The sequence below is a fragment of the Pygoscelis adeliae genome, unplaced genomic scaffold (genome assembly GCF_000699105.1).
Source record: "Pygoscelis adeliae isolate BGI_AS28 unplaced genomic scaffold, ASM69910v1 Scaffold358, whole genome shotgun sequence".
Taxonomy (NCBI): Eukaryota; Metazoa; Chordata; class Aves; order Sphenisciformes; family Spheniscidae; genus Pygoscelis; species Pygoscelis adeliae.
The window spans coordinates 2,153,042-2,169,662 of record NW_008825429.1 but is presented as its reverse complement, the minus strand read 5'-3'; the positions used below and the strand labels follow the sequence as shown (position 1 = coordinate 2,169,662).

Genomic DNA, 16,621 nt, shown 5'->3' with positions numbered 1-16,621 from the left:
CCTTTCGCGCCCGCCAAAACCCCTCTGAGGCGAAAGGGGCGTGTCCCGGCGGCGGCCGCCCGGGGGTAAAGTTCGCGGAGGCGCGCGCGTGCTTAACGGTCAGTGCGCGCCTAACGGTCAACGCGTGCCCAGCCGACTGCGCGCCTCGCCTCGTCCCGCGATGGCGGGAAGCCTGGAGTCGCTGGAGTCATGCTTGGAGCAGCATATCCCGCCCGAGGACCTCGCCGAGGTGAAGCGGATCCTCTACGGGGGCGGGACAAGGTGCGCTGCTGGGACGGGCTCTCCTGCCTCTCCCCCGCGGGGGAGGTCGTGTCCCGCCCTGTCTCCCTCCTCCCCCTCGATCTCCGCGATGGATGCCCGGCCCGGGAGTGAGGGGGAAGGAGTCAGTTTTGAGGACGGGTGCGCAGGGCGGGGCGGGGCTGGGCTGAAAGGAAAAAGAAGGGTAGGTCCTGTGGCGCTTGTGGTACTGCGGTGAGGTTAGGCTGTGGTGAGATGACTGGGGGAGTTTGGAGGTAATCCAGATTTGGGAATCAGAGAGGTCGTATGAGAAGGTGGCTGACTGGAATGAAAGACCTGAGGGGGGATAGTTTTGGGGGGGAGGGGGCTGGGGAGCTCGTGGCTTCGGGGTGAGGGAGCTGGAGAAGTGGAGATCTAACATGAGCAAAACTACGTTGGAGGGAAAGTCTTTATAATCTGGGGGTGGCAGATGAAAGTTTGTATGTATGTGCTGCTTGATTTCTGTAGCAAGGTAATAGTGTCTGGAAATCACAATTACAGAGGAGGACACTGGGAGTTTGCTGCCATGAAGGAGAACAGTGAGATTTGCACATGACCTGGCTACTGACTGATTGTTCCCTTGTCTGATAGTTGCGTAGGGCGACATGGGAGCTTGGGTGTCTCTGCAGGGGTAGACAGTATTTGTGATCCTCTTGATCCATTGCATTCACAGCAGAAAAGGAGAACATCTCATATTGAAATGTCTTTGCTTCCTGTTCAATCCAGAAAACTTAATTTGCCAGCCACTGCTCTGTCAGCAGCTCAGGAAAGAGATTTTGAGCTACAGGGCTATGGATTTGAAGCTGCTCCAGAGCAATTGAGAAGGCCACGTATTGTTCGAGTAGGACTGGTACAAAATAAAATTCCACTTCCCACAGACACAGCTGTGGCAGTCCAGGTACATAAACTGGGTTCTGGGCTGTTTGTGTCTAACTCCTCTTCTACTAGATTGAGAAATAACACACTTCAGTTGTTGATGTTAGAAACTCCATCATTAAATGCCTGCTGATTGTCTGGCAATACAGGACCCATGACTGTCTTAATACAGCATACTGTAAGAAATTCAAATGACATTCAGTTCTATTGTTTCTCAGAAACATCTCTTGTGTTGTGTTTACCTAGTGAATTGCCCAACCTGTTTGCAGTTTTTCCAAAGCTAAATATTTAGTCACTGATTTTGTACATGAAAATCCTTTGCCTCTAAAATGAAACAGAAAATCATTTACCCGAAATCAAAAGAGATGGCAACCCATGGAAACCACAGGTGCAGTTCTTGTTTTAATTGAAAAATGTTCCATTATAGGAAAATCTATTAGAGTAAACACAGATTAATAAAGCTGTGTTCATTATTCTTTGTACAGCAGCAAACCAAATCTTATTACAAGGTGACCATTATGTCCTAACATCTTGGACACAAAAGCATTGAGGTGACATATATAGAAATAAAAGTAGATTTAAAAAAGTGAAAGAAAATACCACATTTATAAAATCTTCTGGAGTAGTAGTTTTGTACAGTGACGGGACAGGACATTTCTGAGGTAATTGGTTTTGGAAAGATTACCTGTCACAGATGCAATTAATTAATTCAGTATATGGATCAAGTTTGTGGATTCTTTGTAGCATCTGTTAAAAAGACCAGTTATATTAATGATTTTACCTTATAAATAACTAGTTAACTATTTCTGTAAATCAGTGTACAGTTGAGTTCGTAGGTTGCTGTTGACTTGCCTTGCATCTTTTCTTTTTGACACCTGAAAGTATCAGTGCAAAGTGCTACAACTATGCTTATCTTCAAGTAGAATACTCAAGAAAAAAGTACTTTGAAACAATATTTTTGACTAATTAATAAATGCTTTGATGTTTTTTCTTGGTAATAATCTACTGAGCTCTTTGGACAGAGGGCTTTAGAAAATAGTTTGGAGTTGATAACTTCTAGAGACTGTCCAAGATCTACATGTGTGAGCAGGATTCGGAGATAACAGAGGAAATGGACTGTCCTTACCTCATATTTTATGATTCTGAGTATTTGACTTTGAATTCATGTTTACTTAACATTGTTCTGTAGGTTGTTTACAATTAGCAGCAAAATTGTAATTTTTGCTGATTCTGTTAAGATTTTTAGCTATTTGCAAGTCAGTCGGCAATGAGTTGCCATATATTTAAATGTTGTAACCATGGAATTAGAATTCCATTGGATTGCTTTCTCTATTTTCAGCGTCTAAATGCTTTTAAAAATCTGTATCTAACTCTTTCTATTATCAGTGCTCAAGAATGATGACTTCTTGAGTTATTCCCCCGAAAGCAATGGTACTAAGTATAGAACAAGATAAAGTTAATGTTAACAAAGCTTTTAAAACCAGGCAATTAATATACAAGTGAGTTAGAACATACAGCTTTTTTTTATAGCGTGACACTTCTCGCAATCAGGTGGCTGCACTGCACAGACGAATTGAGGAGATCGTGGAGGTAGCTGCAATATGTGGGGTCAACATAGTTTGTTTCCAGGAGGCTTGGAGTGAGTATTTTCTGTGATTCCTTCTAGGTTGTCAGAGGTCAAGTTCCTTCTATTTTAACAAGTATCATGTACTTAGAAGTATGTCTTGTAAGTAAACAGCAGAGATCTTCCAAGATGTAACAGCTGACTTTACTGATTTGCTTTCTAAAGGAGAAAACAAAGAGTCTTAGTTAGCAGAACTGTATGGAAGATATATGTGAAGTCTCTTATATTGAAGACTGGTGTATGCTGCAACAGTGATATTTGTAGATGTCATCCTTCGTGTCATCCTTCATGATCCTTTCCTCATTTTTTTTCTTCTAAAACTTCGGGTTTTTTCTAGAAAGATATTAAAATTTTAAAAACCTAATTTTAATTAAAATAGAGTCTTTGAGGCTTAATAGAGGCGAAAACCAAAATGAAGGGCCGAGTTGTGAAAACAGGTTATTCACAGAAAGTGTACACTAGTGACTGGGGTGTATTTTTACCTCCGGTAAGACTTCACTAAGTGCATTCTTTCTCTTCTACTTTGCTCTGTGTGGGCCCAAAACTCCTTGCCCTTGCTAAAAGTAGTTTTAAGTAGCTTTTGCCTTTAAACAAGAAAAACAGTTGAACCATTCTTAAGTGTTTAAATTTCTATCTGTATTCATGCAAACTGTGTGTATTTCTTGAGTGACATGAACATTCTTGTAAATTTTGTCTTGCATCGGTGGTTTCCAGCCATGCCCTTTGCTTTTTGTACAAGAGAGAAGCTTCCTTGGACTGAATTTGCTGAGTCAGCAGAGGATGGGCCAACAACAAAATTCTGTCAAGAGGTAAAAAAACAACCAAGCAAAAAACCCTCCACATCCAGCCTCCAACCCCAGTCCATAACTGCCACTGATTAGCATGGATTTCTTGTTTATGTACTGGTCTTGTACCACTGAGAAAACTGAAATAATAAAAAATAAATTTTCACCTTGCTTGACAAATATGATAGAGAAGTAGAAATGGACAACAACAACAACTGTGTGCAATATTTATTTTTTAAACTACTTTGCATTTATAGACTGCCTTGTACCATGGAAGGCATATGAAACTGCGCATTTAACTGTTCCTGAATTTTACAAGGGAGGAACGATTCTCCATACAAATATTTTTAATTTCAGTTTAAAAGGTGTTTCTCACCTAGAACAGTTGAGCATTAAACAACGCTTGTATGAAGGTGTGAGGAGAAGAATAGCTAGCCTTTTCCGAACAGGGAACACTTTCACACAAATCTTTTGCATCTCCCTGTGAAATGACACAAAATGTAGGGGACTTTCTGTGGACCCAAAGACGTTTGTTGTTGTCTGGCTCTTATTTTTCCAGACGCTGTTGATTGCAAGGGTGACAGAGTTCATTTTTGTTTTCTGACAACTTTTTTTTTAATAAGGAATTTCAATTATTTTCTTCTACAAGTGATTGAAACAACAAAAGACTTGAAAGATTTGAAAGAAAAGACAAATGTGCTAGTAAGCTGATAGTCAGAAGTTACTATATTCTCACACCTATGTTATTTAACATTTATAGTTAACATGTAATGCTATTTCACATTTCCTTTTTTTTCCTTTTTCTTTTTAAAAAAAAAAAAACTGTTTTCAGCTAGCCATGGTGTCTTTCATTCTGGTATACCACATGAGTGGTATACCAGAATGAAAGAATGGGATGAGATCTATCTCCTCTTCTACCTCTGAATAGGTAGAGGTCAGCTTTGTAGTTTGACCATTGCTGTTAGGATGCTTTTTTTTCCTTTTGGTACCTTGCATTTCTAGTTGAAGGATTCAGGTGGAAAGCTCTCTGTGATGTATCCATCTTTGATGAAGAAACTGTGGCGATGTGGGCATGCCAGTGTGGGTTAAACGTTAGCTCTTGGTAACAGAGTAATGTATCAGATGAAAACTTTCTTTAACCCTTCTTTATGAACAAAAAATGAAAGTAATTACTGCAGGCTTGTGTATAATAGAAGAATTGTGTTCATTTGTATAGCTGGCAAAGAAATACAATATGGTTGTGGTATCTCCAATCCTGGAGCGAGATGAAATACACGGGGGAACTCTGTGGAATGCTGCAGTGGTCATTTCTAATTCTGGAGCTGTCCTTGGCAAAAGTAGGAAAAATCACATTCCAAGGGTTGGAGATTTCAATGAGGTAAGATGCAGTATTGTGACTATCAAGCTCGTCTTACTTTGCAGCTCTTGTTTGTGTCAGCATGGGTTGTATCAGAGGCACACTGGCAGGAAATGTAATGTATTTCTAGAAAATGTGGTTCATTAAGTGTCAAATCAGTTTTTCTCAGGTGAAATTATAGTAAGTTAATTTATCAAGAATAGAGAGTGATGACTCTTAAAGGACAAATAACATCGAATCTTTTGTCATGTACTCTTCCTTGGCCAGATGGAAACTACAAAAGTATGGAGGATCTTTAAAACAAAATCTGTAAGTCACAGCTTTGTTATGTTAGTTGTGCATGATTGGCTCAGACAGTTTTTGCATGTGTGCATGTTGAACTTATTTTAGGTTCAGGTGTGAGCATTATTTATGGTCTTGATCTCTGTTTCTCTGTGAGATTGTCTTGGAAATGACAGATCTTTTGCTTATGTTTCTTTGCGCAGAATCCCTTAATTCATTACACTTCTGACTGAATAGCTGGTTTACGGCATCTTCTGTTTACTAATCGCATTATTTCCACTGAAGCCCCCAGCAGTTTTTGGGCTGTCCTTCAGAATCAGCTTCAGAAACTGAACTGGTAGTAAAGGCAATGTCAGAAGAAAACTGGTAGATCTGAAATGTGTTTATCCATCCATAGAATTATCACAAGCAGAAAGATCAGGATTAAAAATTAACCGAAGTCTAAAAATACAGTGTCTTATCTAACTAAATCTCTCCTTGTCAGCTAAAGTGAGTAATTAACAGAGGCGTTTTGTCTAAGCACTGGGGGCTGCTATATACCTGCAGTTGCTTTTGTTCCCAGTCTGAATGCTCCAGTCACTGAACTGAGGCTTCAGAATCCAAACTGCTTTTTTATTAATTTTAAAAGCTTTTTTCTGTCTTGAAACTTCATGTTCAAAAACCTCTGGAAGTTTTGACCTGGGCTCCCAGACCTGATCAGGCTGGTTTGTGTTTCTTCAGAGGAGGCTGTTAATAGGTTTCTACACAATGAATTTCTGGCACAGGCCTGTCAGTCACAGTGTTTACTTCTATCTTTAACAATTATTTTGATATTTAATATTATTGTATCAGATCTGTCTTTTAGCTAGCAAAACAGTAACTAACAAACCCATATAAAATACAAGCACTAATAAAAATGAATTTTGGTTACTTTCCACATTCTTGATTTGTTCCTTGTGTAATCAAACAAAAAATAAATTCCTGTTGCTTGTGCTAAAATATGATGGCTTTCAGTTTTCCAGACACTGTTTTGTGGTGCATCCACAGATTCCAAGAACCTTCTTGTTTCCAGCTATGAAACTGTAATGAAAGGCACCTAAAAAAAGAAAATATTTTTACTTTTCCATGTGAAGTATAAATAGAATTTCATTAAGAGTTTTGCACAATTCCTAAAAGTAGTTAGTTCTTATAATCCTAAATGCCAGAATTACCACAAAACAATCTATTTGTATCTTGCAGGTATACTATAATGATTCCACATTTCTTGTTTTATCTACCTCATTATAGAAGCTAGTGTTTACCTAAAGCAGTGCTGTCTTTTTAGCTAGTTTTGTTAGCAAAGCATTAAGTCCATGCTTCTGAGCTGAGCAATTCTGATAGAGGAACTTTAGAAACCACCAAGACTAAATGGAAGGATTATGCTTATCTCTGTTACTTTAATGTTGTTTTCTTTATCAACAAAGTTAACCCCCAAGGAAGGGTTGAATTTGAAATTATTTTTTGTGGATTGCCTCTGTAGAGCAGATAGGGAAAGGAGCCTTATTAAAATCATCCTTGTTGAATTGGTGAGAACTAAACGGAAAGGGGAAAGAGATTGGTCTGTAACCTATTGAGCCATGTGTGGGAGGGCATATAAATAAACAAAAATCAATCCTTCTTGAGACATCACAGTTTGTTGCTGTGGAGATGATTGTGACTTCTGGTGAGGAATAAAGAAATAAGAACTGATTAATTCCCTGAAGCAACAGCATTTTTGTTTTTCTTCTCCTATTGTAATAAAAGAAAACTGAGGATAGAAGAAAAAATTGAAATATATTCAATCAGCAGAATTGTTTTGAAAAAGGATTGTGTGAGTGCCCATCACGTGGTGTGCTCTCTACAGACATGAAAGGAGGTAAAATCAGTACCCAGGGGACTGTGCAAATTCATGAGACCTGGTAATAGATAAGAATCATGAGATGTCATATTTACTAGGCATAGTGAACCTCTAGACCTTGGTTTCAGAAGATGATCGCCTGTATCTATCATGCCATTCTCCTACAGTTAGATGAGGCCCTGGTTTGTTCCCCAGCTGTAACTCTGCTTGCTTTAGGCCTGGTGTGGTTCTGCTTCCTTCAAGACCAATGGCAGCGGTTGTTACAATGGACAGATAGTTTCAATTAAAAGGGAATTGTTTTACAACACACCTTTCTTATATGAGGAACGCCCCATTGGGTCAGGCTGGTGGATTGTGTACCTTGCTTTTCTGTCTCTGAGATCATCACAAAAAGGTACTATTAGGAATAAATCTGGCCACTCTGCAACTTTTGTACTCCTGTGGTGTGCACAGTCATTGTTTTAGGGATGTTGGGTGGCATGTTCCTGTCTCTTTCATTTCTTACGTGTGTTTTTTTTATGAATGACTTTGTCTAATCCCTCCTGAACCTGGTGATAATACCTGCTTTCACGAAGAAGCAAATTTCAGAAGTGCACTGCCTGCTACATGAAAAAAGTTACTTTGGTTGAAAACGAGTACAAGAGTGTAATTTCAGTCAATACCCACTACTGCTGCTGCTTTGGGATTTCTGTATTCATCTTATCCACTGCCTTTGTGATTTTGTAAATCTCATTCATAATACTGCCCTCAGCATTCCATCTGCAGATTGAAGAGCCTTTGTAGTTGCTCCTCACAAGGAAGCTGCCCCATCCCCTTCATCGTTTCAGTTGCCTTTGCTTATTCCATCTCTAGTATATCCTTATTGAGATGCAGACACCAGAATTGCCCAGAGTACTCAAGCCATGGGCACACAGAATTCTTATAAACCAGCAAAACAATGTTTTCTGTAACATTTCAGTACCCTTCCTGTTGATGTCTGAGATTTTCTTTCGTTTTTGACTACCACTGAGCACTAGGCAGGCAACTGTCAGTGGCTCCACACATACCCTTTTCCTGTATCTGGGAAGAACCATTTCTGTACATTTCATTTGGAATATCTCTGTGAATGTTTGTCTCTCTTGATAGCTGTTAACAATGCCCTATCCTTCTCTTCACTAGTGCCTTTTATAGGAACCAGTGCATTTCTAGTTGTTTAGAAATGTTTGATATGATAGGATGAAATTTCGCAGCATATGGTAAATGGGATCTTTTAAGCCAACAGTTGGCTCCAGTTTCTTTAAGGAGTGTTCTCTAGATTTATCCTGTGATTTTCCTGGTGGTAGTTTCAGGCCCTCTGTTTATTTAGAGCAATAGGCGTATAGGAAATTTAAATAACCAATCTTAGCTATACACTGATATTTCCTTACAGCATTCATAAAATTACTGCATGTCACTACATAACAGGTGAATGTAAAGGAATTCCATGTTTTTTGAAGTGTTCATCATCTCTCTCTTTAGTCAGAATCAAAGGATTGTGCTGACTTAGGAAAATTTTCTTATGTGGTGAAAGTAATGAGAGGTGCCTAAAGTTTGGCAATTTGTGGGTCTCTCTTAAGCTTCTGTAGAAGTTTCTAGCATTAGCAGAAGTGTTTATGTCAAAGTCAGTCAGTGCTTAGGTGTAGTATGAGTGAAGGGAAACAGAAAGGGGCTTGAATTTGATCTCAGCAGCCTGAGAGTCACTTTTTGCTATATACCCATTAAGATGCAGCTGTGTACTAAATGAAGGCTGTTGTCCTTGCTCATGGTCTAATGACTCGAAGCTGGTAATTGGAAATTGGTAAGTGTCAAAGCAATGTTGAAGGTATTTCTTTCTGCTTTTCTAAGAAGTCTGCATTTGTGTTTTTTTGTTTGGTTTGTTTGTTTGTAGTCTACTTACTATATGGAAGGAAATACAGGACACCCAGTGTTTCAGACACAGTTTGGAACAATTGCTGTGAATATCTGCTATGGGCGCCATCACCCTCTGAACTGGCTCATGTTTAGTATGAATGGAGCAGAGATCATCTTTAATCCTTCAGCCACTATTGGAACACTCAGGTAAGATACAAACTGATTTAGGCCGTTGCAAACTTTCTCGGTGAACTGAACCTCTGAGCCCCTCACTGGGGCCTCAGGGGCATCTTGCTGAGGTCTTGGAACCTGAGGTATCGCCTCCTTGTTTTGCCTTCATGAAGGAATCTGCATTCTTCTCCATCTGGAGTTTGGGGCTACCAGTCTGCTCATAGTCACTAATTCTCTTCCAGAACTTTCATTGTACATCTGCAGGTCTTCTGTCTCTGAGACAGAGTTAACCAGCATCCAGCTGGTGTTCTGAAAACTAATGAGAGTTTATTTAGATTATCTGTGTAATATTTTTGCTTTATGATAGGCAGTAGTAATCTACATTCAGGCTTAGCTTGCCAGCTTGCATCATCCACCTAGGAGCCAATAATATGGTATCAAATTGCAGTTTTCAGAGCCAAGCTGAGAAACCTTTTTCTCAGAAACTTTTTTTTTTAAAGTGTTGGCAATTTTGTGATTATCAGGCCTCTTGAACCAGACTGAACCAGTGTGAACTGTTTCCCTTGAGATTAATCTTCTGCAGATTGACATTAATTGCACCCAACTGACTTGACTTCCTAAAAGAAAAAAGAAAACCAGCTCAGTGAGCTAGGAAAATACACTTCTTAGCTAGCCCATAATGATTAATTTGTGGATTAGATCTTGAATATTCTTTGCCTCTACATTATCAGCATCAGTCACATTTCAATATAATAACCTTTGAATGTGCCATGCTTCCAAAGCATTGTCTGACACAGGCTGTGTATTGCTTGGGATACTATAATGTGATGCAAAATAACTGCTTTTCTTTGGGGCCGGTGGGGGGCTTTCTTTTGGCAGAAACCTTGTAGAAGTGGTTTCAGTGGTTCTTTATAACATTCTTCTCGACGAAATCACCATGCCTTCCTTTCATTCTCATTGTATTCTGTCCTTTGCTGTACTGCTAAATACTTTTAAATTCTGAATTAGACTATTTGTAAATTGAGGTGTGGGATTCCAGAACGTGTCTATACATCAGCTTAACACATGATGGAACAACTATGCTTTTTCTTTTTGTTTTTTGTTGGTTTTTTTCCCCTGATAACAGTAGGCTCTGAAAAGTTATTTAGTATTGTATAATGTTTACATACATATGACTGAAGAAGTGATGGTAGTTTATGCTTAATTATAAATATTAATATTTTTAACTCTTTTCAGCATAAGTGGTTAGCTTTGTATGGGGTGGGGGGGGAAGTCTGGCTTTGCAGAGTTCTTTGGAATGAAAATGTTTCCTTTGCGAGTTAAAAAAACGTCTTTTGGGCTAGCTGAACTGTCTTTGAGTTTCCAGCTTCAAAGATAAGTTTTAGGAAGCTAACAGGAGCTTATTTCATTTTTGCTGATGATACTGTAATACAAGTATAATATCCAGTAGCAAACAAAAAAAGAAGACATACTGATCTCTCATAATACTAAAAATTCTTTCTCATTTCTCTTCTCCCTTCAGCTGGGTTTGTGTGCATGGACTAATTGCAGAATACTTTCATTTTTATTTCTTCAAACCTAGAAGAAGAGATTTTTCCAGTGTCGGTTTTGTAAACCTTAATGTATGAAATATTCAGGCAATATAGACTTGCTAACTGGGTATACAAGATGATAGAAGAGTTAGAAATGTAAGAGGTATATCTTTTTTAGCTTTTTCCATTTCTTCAGGATTCACCCAATCCCCTCTCTTTACCTGTTTAATGTAAATTTTGAGTTTTTCTGTCTCTGTAACAAGTTCCAAGAATATTCATCCAATTTTTGTTGCTGACCAGCTAGAAAATTCTGAGGACATTGAGCATTCATAATAGGGTAGAAATGGTGAAAAACAAATCGAGGCATAAAATTTTCATACCCATAGCCAGTTCAGATGCAGAGAACCATGTATTTACAAACCTGGAGAGTTGAACTGTAGGTTAGATGCAGTATTCTGTCATTCAAACTGCTTTTAGTAGTTTTTGGTATAAAAGATAATTTAGGTTGAGTAATGTTGGAAAATGTCCTTTGAAAAGAGTTGGATGAATACACTGCTTTTGGGGCATTTATGTCACTACTAGAAAAATATTTGTGATGTGTGTCTACTTACAGCCCACTGACAGGAGAGCAGCGATTACCCTCTTATACAGAACTTCATTGGTACTCTGGGTGCTTCAGGCTCTCCAAATTACTGGCTTTCACTTGATTGTTTTTAAGCATATAATTTTTATTGCAGGAAGAGGACTCTTGAGGCCCATGTAAAAACTCTCTCTGGGGTTGCTTCTTGGCTATAGCCTTTTTTTCCTGCCTCTCTTCTTCTGTGAAATTGTAATTTGCTGGAGCTTTTTAATAAAAACCCTCTTTCTTAGAAGAACTGGCTGGCCAGACTCAAGGCAATTGAGAAAAGAGGCAATAAACCAAGTCCTTTCAATCAGTCCAATGACCATCTCTCAAGATTCTTGAGTCTGACTGGGAGATTAAGAAGTCAGATGCTTGCAACCTTGTCTTGGTACTCAGAATCTGGCAGGTACATACTGTATGTACATACTAACTGTGTTAGTACATACTAACTCTGAGTGCTTCCAGACCTCCTGTTAACTAGTCTGATCCCTATGTATCAAACTATTTAATAAAAAGAAGACTATTTCAGTTTTAAACATCAGTCAGAATCGAAATCTCCTTTGGAAAAGAGGTAGAGGATTGTAAAAGAGAAAGAATTTTTTATTCCTCATTTCTCAGTTCTTGATTTTATGTAAATTTAGTGACTGGTTTAATAGATAATTACTGGGAAGTTATTGGGATGCTTTTGTTAAACATGCTTTCTTTTTCATCAACTCACCACGGGAAAATGACTTACTGGAAAGTGCTATGAAAACTGTGGTTGAAATAACAGCAGTAGGAAATTTAGTGGAAATGGATTTTTCTCTTACTTTCATTTTTTTATTATTCCCATAATTAACTTTTTTCATTCACTGCTGCAAAAGCCTCTCCTGGACCATTTTGGGGGAAAAAAAGGAGCCAACTTGTATGAATCTTTTACAGCTTTGCTGCAGAATGATGTTTGGTGTATTGAAAGTTAATGGAATGTGAAAGTACATGTGTAAATGCTTTGCATAATTTGGAGACTAAAACGTTTTGCACTTAATTGCTTTGAAAATCTTGATGTGTTCATTTTTTTTCTTTTTTTTTCCCATGACAAAGCCATATTTACCAGGCTATCAGATAGAATTGTTTATACCTATATTTGAGCAGAAACGAATTACAGTACTTGGCTATATCTGTGGGGAGATTTTGATTGTAAGAGCAAGGTCAGTCTTAGCAGCTAACTTTGGCTTCTTTGACAGAAAATGTACCGTGCGGGACAGTCATAATCTAAATTTAGCTCTGAATTAGACAAGTAGTGAATACCTGCCTCCTCTTTTGTGTATTGCAGCGAGTCACTGTGGCCAATTGAAGCAAGAAATGCTGCCATAGCTAATCACTGCTTTACATGTCCCATCAACAGGGTAGGAACGGTATGTATCTTCACTTTGTTATTTTATTTCATAATTTGGGTATTGTAGCATGAGTTAATTCAAGGTAATGAACTGAATAGCACTAGAGTGCATAGATTACTCTATTGTATAACTACTGTATTAGTGTTTATAATATGATTTGAAGATGGACAGCGATAGAGAGGTTGAGAACTGCCTTGTTGCTGGCAGCCTACTTTTTGGTTGCAGCTGCTTCCTGTTCTTGAATTGCTCTCTTTGTAATAGGCACCCGCCCTTTTGCTAATTCTCCTAGTCTCTATGGTGAAATCAGTATTCTTTTAGCCAAAATGACTGAAAATGAAATATATCCTCAAGTCAGTGGTACACAACTGGTTGCTGTTGTACAGATACTACCTCCTTCTGGACACTGAAATTCTATAATGAAAATTAATGTTGCACACAATAGGTCATTCTTGCTTTCAGAGTAGTCCAGGTACCCTACGTGTGTGTTCTTTTATAAGGTTCCCTGCAAAAATCCAGACTTGTTCTTGCCGTTATGTGAATACATTTGCCTTCTTTTGTGATCCGCAAAGATGTGTTTGGTTAAATGTTTCCTCTTTTGCCTCTTCTTTAGACTTGTGAAACTGATATGATAGATGTTCCCCAAAGTGTATGAACAACAGGCAGTGATACAAAAAGATCTTGTTTTCTAGCCTATCCATCATAGAAACTAGGCCCCTCTGATGACTCCCTGTAGACAGTGCTGATAGTATGCCAGAAAAAATCTTAATAAATTTATATAAACTTCCATACTAAATATAGTAGACTAGCAAGGATTTCTTGAATGAAATGGAATTATACTGCCACCTACGGATTCCTCTTATTTCACAGGAATACTACAAAAATGCCTTTACTTCCGGAGATGGTGGAAAAGGTATGTTCAGAAATCACATTCAGTGGTTGCTAATAATTGTTAACTAGAAAGTCTGAAGAAATGATAGCTCTCCTGCAAGCGTCTATCTCATGACAGCTATGGTAGCTAGCGACTGCCTTACTTAAAACTGCTGTTTTGTAAGCTGGAGGGAAGCAGCACTTCCTATTAAAGGTGGTGGTACCACAGAATGTGGTCACCAGGAGTTCATACTTAAGGTTTCTATATACTTTCAAAGGACTAAGAGTTTTGGAGTCAATGCGGTATTGTAGGACTGGAAGACAGAAATCTCCCAAATTAGCCTGTGTTGTCAGTGCATGCATGACATTCTATTTGTAGCTTTAAGATTATTAACAGTAATAGCCCTAGCCTGAATCCCCAGCCAAGCCATTTTGCCCTGTTTCACAGACTTGCTGGAAGTTAAGGAAGAGAATGCTCGAAGAAGAGCATGAGATTCGCTTGTATGTACTTCACTTGTATGTTGAAACACTATAATTTGTCCTGTGACAACCATGACAGCTTCTGGCTTAATCTGGAGTGGGCCTGAGCCTTATTTTTTTTTAGCTGGTTTTGGAGCTGTGTTTGTAGCAGCTGCAACAAAAATGTCAGTGGCATCCATTGCTTAGTAGTACAACCGATGTGACTGATTTTTGGCACAACTCAGAGTTGTGCAATACGAAGTAAGATTTTTTTTTTTTTTTCTGTGCCTCAAATCCCAGTGTTTTCACTTCTGACTTTGTATTGAAAATTGAATGGGTGCATCTCTGTCAGCTTTTTTGGAAATGTATGATTTGACAATTAGAATTCATTTAAATTCTAAATAAAAAACAATGAAAGCAAAGCCTTTAGTTCAGAGACTTAATAATGGGAAAGCATAATAATGCATTATTTAAAAGGCAACACAGTGAGGTTTTTCCTGCTAATTCGATATATGTGAAAACTGTACTGTGCATGAAAATAACTACTGGTCAAAACTCAGTTACCTTAGGATCATGCTGTGACTCTTCAGGATATCATCTTGCTTAAAGCACAGTGAGTGAGCAACCACAAGAAATTGAGCCAGGTTTTATGGGACACTGCACGTTAAGTTGTATACTTATTTGCAAATGGTGTTACATGCTTTTTAAAAATTTCTTTAAGCACACCATGATTTGGGCCATTTTTATGGCTCAAGTTACGTAGCTGCACCAGATGGCAGTAGGACCCCAGGACTCTCTCGCACTCAGGATGGACTTCTGGTGGTAGAGATGGATCTAAATCTTTGCAGGCAAGTCAGTGACAAATGGAATTTTAAGGTAAGCTGCTTGTAAAGAAACAAACTTGCATATGATGTTAGAACAAACAAGCTTTCATAATGATCATATAATCTTACAATAGTTAAAAGGCAGCCTTTTCTTCTTTTTAACAGTCCAAAGCTTAAATTGTTGAACTAATTTAACAGGATGTTCTGGAGGCCAAAGGCATAAATGGATTCAGAAAAGGAATAGCCAAATTCAGGGAAACCAGGCCAATAGCTTTTAAATGAAAAACTTAGCCTTTGGTCCTTAAGTGTGGATTGCCAGGAGCTCTGAGGACCGCTAGGGGAAGTGTGTGCGGTTTCCTTATGCAAGGTACGTAGACATTTGCCACTGAGCTGAGATGGGCCTTTGATCTGACCTAATTTGGTGGTTCTTTTTATTCTTACAGGCCTTACTTGTCAGTTTTGGTGAAATTTAGTGAAAACCCAAACCCACAAGAATCTTTAAGCTTCTGAGAACTTTCTGTGTGCAAACTGCTTGCAGTGTTAACTCCCTGAATTTGTGGACGTGTTGAAGCCACAGAGAAAGAACTGCGTACATTCATCTCTGAAGCATCCTAACACACTTTTGAATTAATCTAAATCAGATTAAGAAGGCTGCAAGCCTCTCCACGTGCCTTTAGCAAACTTACTTATTACTATTTTTTGGCAGTCTGAGATAAAGCTAATTTGGATCATCTGTCCTGAGGGTGTAATTTGATTTAATTTGTCCAGCAGCAGTGCTGGTTTAAGATGTTGCCACCTCAGCACTGCAGTTTGCTAACCCTTCAGTTGTGCCAGTACGAGCTATGTGGGGTGCTATAGTGTATACTGGTTTAGCGGAGTGACCAGATTTTTTTTTTTTTTAAATAAAAGAAACAAACCATGCTCTAGTTTGTTCTTTTAATCTGATCAGGTTTACAGCAGGCCCCACAAATATTCTGTTGGAACAACAAAGAAGGCAAGCAAAAGGAGAAAAGAGATGGCAACTTCTTAAATAGGCTTTGTTGATGAAGAAAACATCTTGCCTCTGTGGAGACAGGTCTTTCCTTCTAGTCCTCAGTACTGCTAGAGACTAGAATTTTTTCCTATCCACTCTTAAGATCAGCATGATTTGAATCCTAACAAAGTAGACCAGAACTCCTAGCTCACAACCATCACAGTATATGTAGGTTCTTCAGTGATAATCTAGTATTTAAAGTAAGTAATCATTTGCAAGGAGTGTCGATTTTTGCACATAATGTTACTGCAAGCAGACATACATTTTATAGGGTTGGTTTATTTGGAACCACCTTGTGCATTACAATATAGTGCAATATATAATGTGTTTTGATTTCAATTTGATGTAAAAATACGAATTTTCTGTGGATTTGAATGGAGATTGGTGATGAGTGGTGTCCTGCAGGGGTCCATATTGGGACCAGTACTGCTTAATATCTTCATCAATGACACAGTGGGATCGAGCGCACCCTCAGCAAGTTTGCAGATGACACCAAGCTGAGTGGTGCGGTCGACACGCCAGAGGGACGGGATGCCATCCAGAGGGACCTGGACAAGCTCGAGAAGTGGGCCCGTGTGAACCTCATGAGGTTTAACAAGGCCAAGTGCAAGGTCCTGCACCTGGGTCAGGGCAACCCCCGGGATCAATACAGGCTGGGGGATGAAGGGATGGAGAGCAACCCTGCCAAGAAGGACTTGGGAGTACTGGTGGATGAAAAGCTGAACATGAGCCACCAATGTGCGTTCGCAGCCCAGAAGGCCAATTGTATCCTGGGCTGCATCAAAAGAAGCGTGGCCAGCAGGTCGAGGGAGG

General features: G+C 39.0%; 1 protein-coding gene across 1 annotated transcript in view; it reads left to right on the top strand.

Moving 5' to 3' along the window:
* The first annotated feature begins 160 nt into the window (after window positions 1-160).
* UPB1 (ureidopropionase, beta) overlaps window positions 161-16,621 on the top strand; it is a 21,491-nt gene continuing 5,030 nt past the window's right edge. The window contains exons 1-9 of the mRNA XM_009330775.1: window positions 161-261; window positions 1,003-1,174; window positions 2,704-2,791; window positions 3,491-3,585; window positions 4,778-4,939; window positions 8,962-9,131; window positions 12,562-12,643; window positions 13,493-13,535; window positions 14,673-14,827. Of these exons, the coding sequence (XP_009329050.1) occupies window positions 161-261; window positions 1,003-1,174; window positions 2,704-2,791; window positions 3,491-3,585; window positions 4,778-4,939; window positions 8,962-9,131; window positions 12,562-12,643; window positions 13,493-13,535; window positions 14,673-14,827 (1,068 nt within the window). The remainder of the gene's footprint in view (window positions 262-1,002; window positions 1,175-2,703; window positions 2,792-3,490; window positions 3,586-4,777; window positions 4,940-8,961; window positions 9,132-12,561; window positions 12,644-13,492; window positions 13,536-14,672; window positions 14,828-16,621) is intronic.